The 15,681-nt window shown below is 40.7% G+C and overlaps 1 protein-coding gene across 3 annotated transcripts in view; it reads right to left on the reverse strand.

Annotated features, from left to right (window-relative positions):
* Positions 1-2,532: 2,532 nt before the first annotated feature.
* Positions 2,533-15,681, reverse strand: part of HMGCLL1 (3-hydroxy-3-methylglutaryl-CoA lyase like 1) — a 109,016-nt gene continuing 95,867 nt past the window's right edge. For all 3 annotated transcript variants that reach the window (XM_073335123.2, XM_073335121.2, XM_073335120.2), the window contains 2 exons: positions 9,942-10,067; positions 2,533-4,809 (listed from right to left, as the gene is read on the reverse strand). In XM_073335123.2, coding sequence (XP_073191224.1) covers positions 4,708-4,809; positions 9,942-10,067 — 228 coding nt within the window. In that variant the 3' untranslated portion in view covers positions 2,533-4,707. The remainder of the gene's footprint in view (positions 4,810-9,941; positions 10,068-15,681) is intronic.

Below are 15,681 nucleotides of genomic sequence, written 5' to 3' on the forward strand. Positions count from 1 at the left end.
AAAAGTATTGAAGTGCCTTAGACACCTGAAGTACCTTTGCAGTTTATGATGTTTCTATTTTCTGTACTATAGCATACTAGATGGCTTTAACAGCAATTCATTATTTTATTCTTAAAGCTATAAAATGTGATAGGTGTTTTATAGACATACAGGAAACCACACTCCCTGCCCCAAGGAGCTTACAGTCTGAAAAACAGATGAAGAGTGAAGGACAGGGATGCAACACATGAGCACAGCTGTCAGAGTGATGGCTAATAACCATATAGTTAGGTTTGGTTTTGTACATATTTTAAAATGTTATAATATGTGGTATATGTAATCTGTCACCAACTGCTCTTTTATCTAATGGTAATTAGCTGGCTACTGTCTTTTAGGCATCACAGCAAAAGTGGGTCTCCAGGACGGATTTGAAAGAGAAGTAGATAGTGACTTTTGCAGATCGGCTCAGGACAAGCATTCTATGTGTATAGGACTTGGAGTGTCTGCATCTTACTATCCTTATGTGAAGTTGTTCATCATGCAATTTTTGGAGTAATTGCAAAAAAATACACTAAGACGGTCACACATGTGAGACAGAACATATTTTCCATCTCAGTATATAGTATAAAGCATTAGGATCTGTTCAGGCACCCACTGAAATCAACAATTATTTTACCATTGATTACACTGGGTACAGGATCAGATGGTAATTTGGGTGATTTTTAGCTCATATAAAAACAGTAATGAAAATGTTTGCTCTTCATTTATAATATATAGAGAGGCAGAAAAATAAAAATTGAAGAAAAAATTTAAATGATCTGAGTGTGGTACACTGAAGCAACTTTGATTACCATAACTTGAATATTTCTTTACAGAGGAATATTTTGAGTTATCAAAGATCTCATAGTTAATGCTTAGTTAATGGAGGGAAGAAATATGTTTCTATGGTAACTTAGAAGAGATTCATCAGTTGCGTATCGTTTTCCATTAAAGCAGATTGGAACAACTGATAATAAAGATAATCACAAGCAAATGCACTCAGAACGGATTACACCTTACCAGAGTAAACATTAGAGTATGTGATGGAGTGACAGCTGATATTTACTAACGCCTTACGTGTGACTTAGTTAACTGGAATTGCTGCATCTAGCATGTCGTAATACGTCAGCATATCTCTTTCAATAAACATTTAGATATGTTTTATTTCACCTTTAAGATTAATGCCATGCACTGCAAAATAATAGGTGTATTTAACCAGTACAGCCGTGCTGGTGACAGTTCTTCAGCAAATATACCATGTCTCTGGAGGGTGATCCAAAGGGCTATATTAACATTGGTTTTAATCATGCCCTCCTGCTCGGACATTAGGATCATGATGGCAGATGTTAACTGAGAAGGGAGATTGGAAGAAAAAATGTTTCCATTTAGTAACTATAGTATAAATAAATGCATAAATAAAAATAATTAACAAGTCAAGCATGGGAAATGTTGCTGGGACAGTTCTCAGATTGGATACTTTTTTTAATCAGGTTCTGAACATTTCAACTTGCTTTACAAATATTAATTAATGAAAACCTCTCAGCACTAGGTGAGCAACCCGATAAGTCACACAGTAAGCCAGTGACCCAGCTGGGAACAGAATCTTAGTTCCCAGACCACATATCTGATTACGAGGCCACACTCCCTCCCCTTAAAATAACCCTCTGAGAAAAGAGACATATCTTATACATAAACTATCCCTTTATCGTAGAATTGGTTCATTTCTACAGTATGGATCAAAACAGTAGTAATTCTACCTCAGTGATTCTCAAGCTGCATTCTATGATCCCATATTACAATAGTGAGTAAATGGTTTCAGAGTAACAGCCGTGTTAGTCTGTATTCACAAAAAGAAAAGGAGTACTTGTGGCACCTTAGAGACTAACCAATTTATTTGCGCATAAGCTTTCGTGAGCTACAGATCACTTCATCGGATGCATACTGTGGAAAGTGTAGAAGATCTTTTTATATACACACAAAGCATGAAAAAATACCTCCTCCCACCCCACTCTCCTGCTGGTAATAGCTTATCCAAAGTGATCACTCTCCTTACAATGTGTATGATAATCAAGTTGGGCCATTTCCAGCACAAATCCAGGTTTTCTCACCCGTCCTCCCCCCCCCCCCCCCACAAACCCACTGTCCTGCTGGTAATAGCTTATCTAAAGTGACCACTCTCCTTACAATGTGTATGATAATCAAGGTGGGCCATTTCCAGCACAAATCCAGGGAGCTCACGAAAGCTTATGCTCAAATAAATTGGTTAGTCTCTAAGGTGCCACGAGTACTCCTAATACCCCCCCCCCCCCCCAGACGTACTTGTTAAACCCTGTGCTGGAAATGGCCCAACTTGATTATCATACACATTGTAAGGAGAGTGATCACTTTAGATAAGCTATTACAAGCAGGAGAGTGGGGTGGGAGGAGGTATTTTTTCATGCTTTGCGTGTATATAAAAAGATCTTCTACACTTTCTACAGTATGCATCCGATGAAGTGAGCTGTAGCTCACGAAAGCTTATGCTCAAATAAATTGGTTAGTCTCTAAGGTGCCACAAATACTCCTTTTCTTTTTGCGAATAGTGAGTAAATGTTAACAATCTCTCCCATCTAGCAATAAAGTAAGGAAAGATGCTCACAACCACCCCCAGACTTGTTCATGAGCCCACATTTGTGGGGGGGAGGGAAGTGTTGCTGGTTTTGGAACCCTTGGATTAAGCACTCATATTACAACTCCTTCCTGAATCTTATTTTCAATGATGTCTGGTTAGCTCTTAAACTGACATATAAATGTGCCAGCTCAAGGCCAATTTCCAGCCACCTGTAAAGACTGAATTGTATCTGACGCCAAAGCTAGGTAGCCCTGAAAAATATTAAAGCCGCAGTCTGTGAAATGGATCCAGGCTGGTAAAAGATAGTGAAGAACAACTATGCGAACTACTAATGGAAATAATCTATGCCTGCTTCAGAGAAGCGCAGCTACAAAACTCCTGGAAAAAAAGCAATAGTTCACCCAGTCCTCAGGAAGCCAGCCCTTGCCAGAAAGACCTCTCCAATGACTGTTCTGTCTCCAACCCCCATTCCTGGGCAAAATAATTTGGAGAGTAGTAGCCACCAAACTCCAACCACATGTAACATCAGCTCACAACCTGGATGTCTTATAATCAAGTTGGTTCAGACCATGGCCCAACCCCAGAGACTGCAATAATGGTACAAGTAAGAGTGCTGTCATTTGACAGAGTCGGACTGTAGACAACTGTGATCCCACCTTCTTTCTTTTCAAGTAAATCTTTCATTTTTTTAAATCTCATCCTTCTCCAAACTTTCATGTTTCCGAGAAGAGCTGAGTGCATGTCAATGGGGAAAAAATCATAGTCCAGGTTTTGGGTTTGTGTGTTAAGAGCTTGCTTCTAACGAAATTCAGATCAAGAGCACATACATAATGAAAGACTGAAGAAGGCTACATAGACAGACACAATAAAATAACTGATGTTTCAGGCAAGAAGCGGCAAAGAGTCCTGTGGCACCTTATAGACTAACAGACGTATTGGAGCTTTTGTGGGTGAATACCCACTTTGTCAGATGCATGTCGGATGCAGGCAAGAAGATTACAGTAGTTTCATGGATGATTTGAACAGGTTACAGAAATAATGAGGCTGTTATTTTAAATTGTCCATTGCTGATTTATCGATGATGGTGCAGTTCACTGGCATCATGTTGCACTCAGGTATTTAGTACCAAATTCACAAGAGCTTAAAGGGAGGCTGTGGATGGCTCTCTCTATGTAAACTAGTCAGTCATGGGTGTCATTATCACAGAAACTGTATTTCTGGGGATGATAATCGAGGGATCATAAAATAAAATGCCAACTGGTGCATGAGGCTTTTGCACAAAAATCTAATCACCTCCACAGTGTTACACTAAAGAGTATATCCTGTCTTCTTTTCATTGCTTGATATAATTAATCAGGTTTTAAAAACAGCTGATGAAAAAGGCAACTACAATGAGTTTAATGTCTCTAACAAATATGAGAGGTGCGCTAGATTTGGGGCATATGGCAGGCTGCCATTTGTCACAAATTCTTGGAACAAGACAAAGTCATTCATATACTTAACAGATGTTAACCACTGTAAAAATACAAAAGTGCTATTGCTAAAAAGTACTTACAGTAAATTTAGATTGGGTTCCACGTTCATAACATAATTGACTTGGCAAATGGAAAGTGGAGATTCAGAGAAATAACACACATAATAGCCAGGCCACACACAATGTGGGATCTCATAAACTACTTCAAATATTTGTACTGTACTAAAAGTCAGCTTGATTAAGAAGTAACAATGTATTCACTTTTTGTGGAACGCTGTAATTAATTTTGTCTAAAGCAAGCTAAAAGGCCATTTAAATAGACAGTAAAGTGCTGATTTCCTTACTTTTAAAAGTATCAAGTACATGAATTTGTATTGATAGACATTATATTTATTATTTGCAACGATGTATTGTTTCCCAAAAGTAACATTTGGCAAGATGTATTATTCTAACGCACAGTTACTCTTTCAATAAAGAACAGCTATAGCATGCTTTCTTTTCTTGACTGAAAAGGTTTTGCAATTGATTTTCTTTATATAAATGCTCTTGGACAAGACATATTGCATGTGACTTAATTTGCAGAAAGAACATTTTAATTTACAGTTCAAACTTTGAAGGAAGCTTGTGCAACTTTAGAATTTGTTTTCTTGTCCAAAGCCGTGCAGATGAAGTTACCAGCTTCCATCACCTTGTAAAGATTCACTCCCTAAGATATGGGGGGAGAAAAGTAGTTAATTTAATGCATAGTATTAAAATATGTATATTGATAACGCTTATGTCACTAGTAAACTGCTCTCCGGGGCTGTAATTTCAAGAAGAAACCCGCTTCATTGCAATCTAATCTTTTATTTTGAAGAAAAAAGGTTAACTCTTTAGTTGGAGTAAATAAACTGAGGTCAGTAAAGCTATGCTGACTTACACTAGGTGAGGGCCTGCCTTGTAATGCTTACTACAATAGTCACACTTACATTTTTCCCCCATTTTGAAAGATTCTATCAATCAGTTTGCATCATCTAAAACAAATGGGGAATAGTGAGGGATTCTAGTAATACATCTCAAAATGAAATTGCTGAATAATTCATATAAACATGTCTTTGTTTACCTCTCATAGTACTCTTTGAAGCTTTAAATTTGTAAGAAAAGTATCCCATTGACAGATTTGGAAAATGGCATGGAGTTACAGAAAATGGGATTCCATAACATAACATATACATTCCAATACCTCTACAATAACGATCAGCTCTTCCCTGGAGATTCTTTCTTCTACAGAAAATTACAATTTATTACTATTACAATTGTATGGAGAATCACAACTGACTAATCTCTCCTTGTTAAGACGCATTCTTTCTTGTACAAACAATTCATTTTACATCGGCTAAAAAAAAACCCAAACAAAAAGAGAGAGCCCCTAAAGCATTGGTAATTTTTGGTTACTATCAAGTTAGGGGAGAATAAAATCACTGACCAAGAAGTAAAATGTTTCCTGCCTCATTACCAGTCCCTTAAATCATCCACATCCTGTTTTAGCCTATTTACTTGCATGCTTTGCATTAACTTGCTTTAACTTTGCATTAACATGCTTTGCATAGTCAATTCCATGAGTGAAAATTTTCAACAAAAATGGAAATTGTCTCTTGGAAATTTCCATTTAATCAAAAAGCCATATTTAACTGGAATAAAGTTACAATCAGCCTTGCACCATCTGTCTTTGTTATATCTAACAGAAATAAGAAATGCCATCATAGCTAGACTGGGTGGGCAGGTTGCTGTGGAAATGAAGAACATCTCAAATTCACAAGACTGCAATTAATATTTAATAGTACAATAGGTGTTGACAAGATACACATGCTTAGATGTGTGAAACAAAACAGCATGCACATTTTGCATGGAGTGTCTAGTCTAGAGCCTGTGCTGTTCGAATGCTCATTTTTCTGTTTTACTTTTACATTGTAAGACCAACATACTTCATAAGAGATGGTTTACACACAGAGGGCAAAACTCTGACCTTACTCTCATGAGTCACAGAAAGGTGTGTGAAGGTCAGAGAGGAGAGAAAGGGCAGTGATGGGTGCATGTAGGATCTCTGAGCTAGGACAATATAGCTCAGGGCAGATATATGTATGCTTGCTGCCCACACAACATGTGTGCAGGAGGATTGTGAGACTGGCCATATGCCTAAACTAGATGACTGTATACCTTGAGGGCCATGAAGTACCAGCCAATCTGCTTCTTTTCCATGATCTTTCTGTGTGACTTTGGGCAGTGACATAGAACCTGATCCTTCAAGAAGTGAAACATCTCTGCCCAGAAGCCAAACTCCTACAACTCCCATTGACTCCAGTAAATCAGTTCTTATTCAGCACTTGTTAGGATCAGGACTATAATCTCCTTGAGTTTCAGCTTCATCATCTATAAAATGGCAATAATGGTACTTTACCACTTCTCAGAAGTTTTTTGAGGCTTACTGTTTGTTAAGCATAGGGAAGGCACCATAAGAGTAGGTACTATTATTATAATTATAGCTGAACCATATAAAAACTGTTTCTTTGCATAAAGTGCATGTCTCGCTGGAAACCTTTGTGACCATTAATCATGTGTGACATTAAACTGCCCATTTATCACTGTACTACCGAGCAACATGTTTGTGGACAGACTTTTACAGATTCACTTCACATTATCATGTTGTTTAATCGTTCTGGAGAACACTATAAAATAACCATTAATTACTATTCTGACGCACATGGCCAATGAGAGAGCACTAACGAAGCCTCAAATAGCAGTTCATCCATTGGCTCACATTTTGGGTGACTTTAGTCAACAAAATGAGAGCATAAGGACACAGCTGAAATGAAAACAGACCAGTTCTTGGCAAATAGAAACATTTGGTTATATATAAATTCAATATGTGCTGTCATATAAAAATAGTGAAATATTAGCAGACTATTAGCCCCACACTGCAGAATAGGGTAGTTAAATAAATGCAAACATGTACTCTGTGGGGACTAGAATCTTTACACATTAAGATGAGAGCCTATGCGAGCAATGGTTTTTCAACCTGGGCCTATAACCATCCTCTCTTTCTTTACGGCTAAAGTGGAAGGGCAATGGACTTTTTTCTGTTGCAGCAGGGGACACACTTTGGAAACAGCTTAGAGGGATGTTTGAGAAACTTGGAAATTTTGCTTCACAGGATTCCATGTAAATATTTAGGACCAAATACAAAGACAGTGCCAGTTAAACTCCCTTAAGATGACTCAGACTTACTTACTGATACATTTTCTCAAAAGGTTTGTGACCGATATCATAAAACCTGAGAACAGATCAATTTCATATGGTCATGGGCTTTGCTGAATATTTTTGCTTGAATAATTCCCCTGGACAGGCTATAGTAAAATATTATATGGGCAAAATCTGAAGTCAATGGGTGTTTTGCCCAAGAAGTGTAGAAATGAAGCCAAACGTCCCTTCTCATTCCCAAAGGACTTTGCTGTTTTAGAACATTAATCAAGAAACACCTGTAGTTCACCACCACCCCAAAGACTAATCTCCACCCTCTCTTTTAAATCAGGGTATTCTTAGTGTGAGCATCTCCACAGATTACAAATGGAAGGCAAGTTGTAAGATGCCAAACCATTTAGGGCTTTATAGATAAAAAATCAGCACCTTAAACTTCTGGAAACCAACTGAGAGGTACTGCAGTTCATGAAAGAGAGGTGTAATGTGATTTTTGTGTGCACCATTACTTAATAAACAGAAAGCTGCATTCTTCCATGACTTCATTTTCTGAATGGTCTCAAGACGTGGCCCTGTGCAAGGCGCACTATGTAGTTTAGTCTGGAGGTGATAAAGGCATGCATCGGCGTATGAGGTGGTGCCTCAAAGAAAATTTTGTAACTGCTTTTCCTGTGTGCAGACTGAAATAAAAGAGATAATCTTGAACCAGAGATGGAGGCAGTTAGGACAGTTTGTGTGCCATACTAGATCTGAAAACACAGTGACTGTGTTTTTTATGCTATCATTTGTGTCTGTGTTCCAAAGTCAAATTGTGTGTCCTATTGCTCCAGTTAGTAGAAACTCAGTGTCACACACGACATACTGGCCTTCAGCTGGGGGGGGGGGGGGTGAGTTAATCTCACCATCACATAACTCACCTTTGTGAACAATAATGTGATGGTTTTACGTGGCTTGAAGGGATATTGAATGAGTCCGTGTCTGACTGGTCAGTCCTAAAGATTGTGTATCACAGAATCATAGACTTCAAGGTCAGAAGGGACCATTATGATTGTCTAGTCTGACCTCCTGCACAATGCAGGCCATGGACTCTCACCCACCAACTCCTGTAACAAACCCCTAACTTATGTCTGAGCTACTGAAGTCCTCAAATCATGGTTTAAAGACTTCAAGGTGCAGAGAATCCTCCAGCAAGTGACCAGTGCCCCAGACTACAGAGGAAGGCAAATAACCCCCATGACCTCTGCCAATTTGCCCTGAGGGAAAATTCCTTCCCGACCCCAAATAAAGCGATCAGCAAAACTCTGAGCATGTGGGCAAGACTCACCAGCCAGACACCCAGGAAAGAATTGTCTGTAGTAACTTAGATCCCACCCATCTAACATCCCATCACAGGCCATTGGGCATATCTACCGCTAGTGGTCGAAGATCAATTAATTGCCAAAATTAGGCTATCCCATCATAGCATCTCCTCCATATTATCAAGCTTTATCTTGAAGCCAGATATGTCTTTTGCCCCCACTGCTTCCCTTGGAAGGCTGTTCCAGAACTTCACTCCTCTGATGGTTAGAAACCTTCATCTAATTTCAAGTCTAAACTTCCAGTTTATAGCCATTTGTTCTTGTGTCCACATTGGTACTGAGCTTAAATAATTCTTCTCCCTCCATGGTATTTATCCCTCTGATATATTTATAGAGAGCAATCATATCTCCCCTCAACCTTCTTTTAGTTAGGCTAAACAAGCCAAGCCCATTGAGTCTCCTTTCATAAGGCAGGTTTCAGAGTAACAGCCGTGTTAGTCTGTATTCGCAAAAAGAAAAGGAGTACTTGTGGCACCTTAGAGACTAACCAATTTATTTGAGCATAAGCTTTCGTGAGCTACAGCTCACTTCATCAGATGCATCTGATGAAGTGAGCTGTAGCTCACGAAAGCTTATGCTCAAATAAATTGGTTAGTCTCTAAGGTGCCACAAGTACTCCTTTTCTTTTTTCATAAGGCAGGTTTTCCATTCCTCGGATCATCCTAGTAGCCCTTCTCTGTACCTGTTCCAGTTTGAATTCATCCTTCTTAAACATGGGAGACCAGAACTGCACACAGTATTCCAGGTGAGGTCTCACCAGTGCCTTGTATAACGGTACTAACACCTCCTTATCTCTACTGGAAATACCTTGCCTGATGCATCCCAAGACCGCATTAGCTTTTTTCACGAATATATCACATTGGCGGCCCATAGACACAATTGTATTTTTCACATATGAAGCCAGATGAATTAAACTACTACATAGTCCCATAATCACTATGGGCCTGATCCACAGCTCAGTGACGTCAATGGAAAGACTCCCATTGCTATCAGTCAGCGCTGGCTCAGCCTCCTCAGCGGTTAAGCCTGCCTGTTCAGCAGGCTTCTCTCTCTCTCACCAGTCTATTGTGTATCATATTCAAGGGCTTTTCAGCAACAAATCTCAGTGCATTGTAATCAAACATAATCTTCTTAAATGATACAACAAATAGCTCCCTGAGAGCAACACTATTATGTCAGTCAAACACACAGCGACTGGCAGTTTTAAGAAATGTAGATATGCTAACATAAATGTGCAATAGTTTACCGTATTTATCCCTAACCCATTAAGCATGTATAGAACATCCTCCGTAGCTACGTTTCCAGTAGCACCTTTCGCATATGGACAGCCACCTAATCCAGCCACAGCAGAGTCCACAACACCAACTCCCATCTGGAAAACAATAAGATACAAATGCAACATTATCACATAGCGCTATTCAGAAATTACAATTTTAACCAGCACACAGTAGTTACCATTGGTAATACAAGATAAGGATACATTTGTAACCAATGGGCTTTGTTCTTTAATTGGCATACCATATACTGAGCCCAGGCCTGATGTCCTTAATAGTGCAAGGATCTTTGTGGGATACTACTCAGGGGGTTCTGACTAGAGAACAGCCTAGTGCATGATGCTGGCAGATATGAAAGCTATTTTTGAGGGGTGGGTTTCAACTTCACTTTTTATATCTTCAAAGTAACCTGCATCTGTGCTGTGGTGGTTTTGTGAATGTTGGTGGAGCCTAAAAGACGGATTTAGGTGCCTATAGGCAGATTAAGGTTTCCTGGGGCCCTGGGTCAGAGCAAGTGGGGGGGGGGCTTTGCCACCCCTTCCACCTGTGGTTCCACCCCCATTCTGCCTCTTCCATCTGTGGCCCCACCCACAGCCCATCCCTTTCTGCCCTGTCCTGGTGCCCCGCCCCTGTTCCACACATGGTCCCCACATTCCACCCCCCTCACCCCGTGGCGCCAAGACCAGAGAAGCTCTGTCTCCCTGCCATGGTCCCAAGCCGCAGCAGGGAATGAGCGCTCCCCCAGCCCTGAGGCCGCAGCAGGTAGCAAGACTCCTCCAGTCCCAGGGCTGCAGTGGGGGTCTGGGTGCTGGGATTTCCCCTGCTGCCCCAGGGCTTCTGCTGGGGACAGGACACTGGGGACTTCCCCCACCCCACCCGCCCAGTGCTTCTGCTGGGGAGTGGTGTCAGGGCGTGGAGGCTTTCTCCACTCTGCCCTGCCCTTCCTGCCCACCCAGTGGCCAGGGCTCTGGGCTTCCGCCACCTGGTGGTGGATTTTTTTTTCTGGGGCCCCCCAGTTGGCTGGGGCCCCTGGGCATGGGCCTCATTGACCCAGAGGCTAATCAGCCACTGCTGTAGAGGCAGTTAGGTGACTAAGTCCTTTGTGAATCTAGCCCTCCCCATGCCAATCATAAGGGTAGTATATGGAAATTTTAAACAGCAGTTAGAAAAGACAAGATCTGAACTCCTACATTTTTCTTCCTTACTCACAGAGTTGTCCCTAGGCTACAGAAGAAATGTCAAATGCTCTTCCACAAGTTCACCATAGGACTTAAAGCAGCTATTGAGTATATGGATGTCACATCTGCCATGCTTCCAGAGCCCCTGTTCATTTAATGTCATTCACTCCTGTGAACCCCCTCCTAGAGTTAGGCCCCCAAGGTCTTTTTCACAAAAAGCCAAGGGAGAGAGACATCCCCTTCCCCCCCTAAACAACAGCAACCCCCTTTAGCCCAGAGTTAGAGCACTGTCCCAGCGCATGGGAAGTCTGATTCAATTCCCCCTTTCCCCTCTCTGAGTTAAACCTCCATGCCCTAATCACTGGACTATGGGATATGCTTGAATGGACGCTCTCAGTCTCTCCTGCTGAAATTGTTCCAATATTTATAAATAAACAAACAGTCATTAGGACATGGAGTTGAACATGTCAAAATATACCAAGTAACTATCCTTAAATCAAACTCTAATAAGTTCTCAAGCAGCATTCTTCTTATTTTGCCGAGCTGTACATTTCAGTTATGATGGATGGAAATATTTTTTCATCGGTTTGTGTATGGTGAAATTGAAGTTTACCAACATTTACAAATAAAAATGTAATCCTTCAAAATCTATTTATAAACATCTCTAACAAGATGTCTGTAAAATTAACAACAGTAGACTCAGCAGCTGCATCCATCCATCTTCTCTTGCATATGGTTTTTCTTTTTGAAGGCAAGCACACAAGATGAATTTTCTGGCTTTCGCCCAGAATCACTGCAGCTCATGACGTGAGGGATATCTACCCAGTAATTAAATACCCATGCCTCGCCCGTGTCAGCTGACTTGGGCTTGGGCTGCAGAGCTGTAAAACTGTGGTGTAGATGTTGCAGCTTGGGCAGGAGCCCAAGCTCTGGGACCACATGATGGGTCCAAGCCCAAATGTCTACACTGCAATTTTACAGCCCCAGAGCCCAAGCCCTGTGAGCCTGAGTCAGCTGACAGGGGCCAGTCACAGGCATTTGGCTGCTGTGTAGACATACCCTGAGTGGCCCATTCACAAGATCTTGAGACAAAACACAGATATAATTTTCACTCTGATAGCGTTAAAAACCAAAGGCTATTTTTTGGGTTAGCATTGCTGCAAACACTGTCCACGTACAGAGAGTCTAAAGTTATACTCAGTCAGTAACTTCTTAGTAAACTTCAGCCGCTGCAAAACTGTTTTCTTTTGATGCTCTTCTAAGGCATATTGGGTTCCAAAAGAAGGGCTAAAAGTGGATGTCAAGTGTTTAAAACAAGGCCTTTTTCTTCAGCACATGGAAAATATTTACCCTGTTAATAGAAGAGATCATGAGTTAAGGAACTCAGCAATCTGATCATGCAGTTTTTGAAACATATTCACTGCCAATAGCAGACCTTTAAAAGGTGCACATGCTATGTGTCACTTGCTGACATGCATTACATTGTGCTAGGAAATCATGAGAGTTTGAATTGTGTCGATTTTGTGGCAAATATTTGTAACAAGCACTCACAGAGTTGTTTATATCCGAACATGCATGTGTGTAACCAACAGTTTGTCCTGTAGTGAAAAATGTACATGATCCAGTCTCTTTGATGATTGTTTGATGCTTGAACAGGTTTGAAGGGTTCTGAATGATTGACTGTAGTGTCCCAACACCTTACAAATATGAATCTGTTGCTGTAAGGTAGGAATGTATTATCATCTCACATTTAGAGATGGAGTTCAGGATACTGCATTCCCCAAGTGCTGAAAAATCATTAGTCTGGTCTTTACTAAACAAAGAGATTTAAAACCATGAGATTCTGAAAATATTTGCAAGCTTATCACACAAGCTAGTAACATTATTTTTAAATGAAAACTGAGATTCATAATCACCTGGGTCCAGAAATAGGCCTTTAAGAGCAATATTAAATATTACAAAACTATCAATAATATAATGGCATGTGTTGGCAACACTGTTTGAGGCACAGTGTGAGATGCCCAAAAATTGCACATGAACTCTGTGGAAGAGCCAGTAATTGAACTCTCTCATGCTCGTTCAGTGCTCTATCCATTTTCCACTTGGGAAATGCATAGCATATCAGGTACGGCAAGCGTTTGGCGTGTACAAAAATAAAAGGAAATGCAGGGCCACTGTCAGCATTTTCACCACATCAGAATTTAACACATTGATAACAAGGCAAGATGGGTTTTGCCCTTGTTGGACTTCCAACATAATGTGGGGCTCCTCCGGCTTTGGGGGACAAGGGCATATCTTGTGGAAGGCAGAACTGGGAGCAGCTGCTATTATGTGGCATGTTTCCATCTATCAATGGAGTATTTCCAAGCATAAACCTTTCCAGTAATTAATCTTGCTATAACCTGTTATAGCTCCCTTCCATTGTTTCAGAGTAGTCATTGGGGAGAGCCAGTTTGTAGGGTGCACAAACGAGCTACGGTATCAGGATGGCCCAGGTTACAGCACAAAGGGAATCACTCTGCGTGCTGACATTATACATTTAGAAGGATCTTGATTATTCATCTGATCCCTGGGTTTCCCAAGGTTTCTAGAATGCCCCCTCTGTGAACTTCTTCCCTAAGAAGAGACCATGCCATGACTGAGCCGAATGGAATGGTCTAGCTAATTTTGTTTCATGTATTTTGTTTCAATAGAAGAGTAATTAGGCAACAGATACTATTTTAGCATTTCAACAATTTAAAACATATTTTTTAAAAGTGCAAAGCAATAAAATGGGACTTTTTGCATCTCTTTTCCATGGCAAAAGTTGTAATTTTCTGGTTTTTCCTTCCGCTTCTTTTTCTCTCTGCTGTGATACTAATGCTTAGGTTTGACCAAGAAAATAATGCTTTGAAATGTAAAGCCCAATACACCACTGGCCACATGGTGTCACTGTTACATTAAAATCTACAAAGCTTCTGCTTCAGTCACTTTTGAGAAATTAATACATTCAGCAACAAATTGTTTTTGCTCCCGAAAGAAACTTAATATTCAACCAAGCCATGAGAAAGAGAACTGCAAAACATTGGTCAATGTGGCACGTTCTTTTTAACCTCTTGCACACATCTTTTCATATAGCCTCTGACCCATTATTATAGACAAATCTGGCAGTGACACTTATAGTTATGGTTGCCTCGCGCTTTAAATCGTAAGACCATATTTTCAGTTGCTTTTTACTTTTCAAACAAACAGTAGACCTGAAATTTTTCACACTAGGTCTCTGCCTCAGGCTGAAGTGTTTTGGAAAGGTTCACTAAAAATAGGTTCAGCCATTTCCGAGAATGAGTTGCTGAAAAAATATGAGGTTTTGTTATTATAAAATATTTCTTAAAGGTCCATGATTTGGAGAAGGAACTTGAAACTTGGGGAACCCCTGAGATCAGAGAGATGCCTTTTATTTTCTCCATGAAAAGCCACAGAGATTGGGCCAAGTTATAAGCCTTTGAAAATGACCATTTGATGGTTACAGTCTGGCAGTTCTCTGTAGATGCCATCTGCACTGAGCATACCCAGCCCAGGACGGTAAGGACTTGGCTAGTATTTCCTTGCAATTGCTGTAGAGCAAATGGTTGTGAAACCCACTGGTAAAGTGTGTGTCTCATCCCCCTTAAATGGCTGGTACACCAGGATCCGATGAAGTGAGCTGTAGCTCACGAAAGCTTATGCTCAAATAAATTTGTTAGTCTCTAAGGTGCCACAAGTCCTCCTTTTCTTTTTGCAAATACAGACTAACATGGCTGCTACTCTGAAACCTGCCTACTATTACTATCAGTTACTCCATCGCACCAGTGGTAGAGGTCTGTGCTGTGGATTTGAAGGTTCCAACTCTGCTGATGCCCCATGGGTAGGGATGGAGATCAGTATGATTCTATACGATGGAGTTCTGTTTTTTTTCAGTTTGCTTTTTTTAAAATCTTGAAAAGGACATACAGAAATCCAGACTACAGGAGCATTCAACTGGCAAAGTCAAGCACACAAAAATGAGGAAATGCCAATATTAAGGTTGCAAGTACAGATGTAACATGTTCCCCTTTGTGGCAGATTATTTTGTCCAGAAGATCCTGCCATATTCACCTGCTAACTTCCTACAGTGATTATGGCTGCTCCCCTGCCAGGCAATGAGAACACTAGGAAGCCAACAGGAGGAGCAGGAGATGCCATGGCTTAGGCAGAGCGGGTAGAGTGTAAAAGATATACACCCCAAGGTGTTCCCCGTCCCTAAAGAGCAACTAAGGGCAGCCATGGGACCCATTCCCCTCCCCCTCTCATGTCAACCAAAGAAAACAAGCCTTTAAGATAAGTTTGAGGGCCGGGATTGGACCAAGGATCATCATTTAAATTCAGGTGAGGATCCGTTTCCTGAGGGTAGCCTTGGTAGAGGATAACTTTGCTGAGTCAGCAGGAGGAGGAGGAACAACTGGGGTTGGTGGTGATCAAATTGCTGGTGGAAACAGAATCAGCTGACTGAAGGGTCTTGCAGAGAGACTGAGTAGAG

Source organism: Lepidochelys kempii, chromosome 3 (assembly GCF_965140285.1).
Source record: "Lepidochelys kempii isolate rLepKem1 chromosome 3, rLepKem1.hap1, whole genome shotgun sequence".
NCBI lineage: Eukaryota > Metazoa > Chordata > Testudines > Cheloniidae > Lepidochelys > Lepidochelys kempii.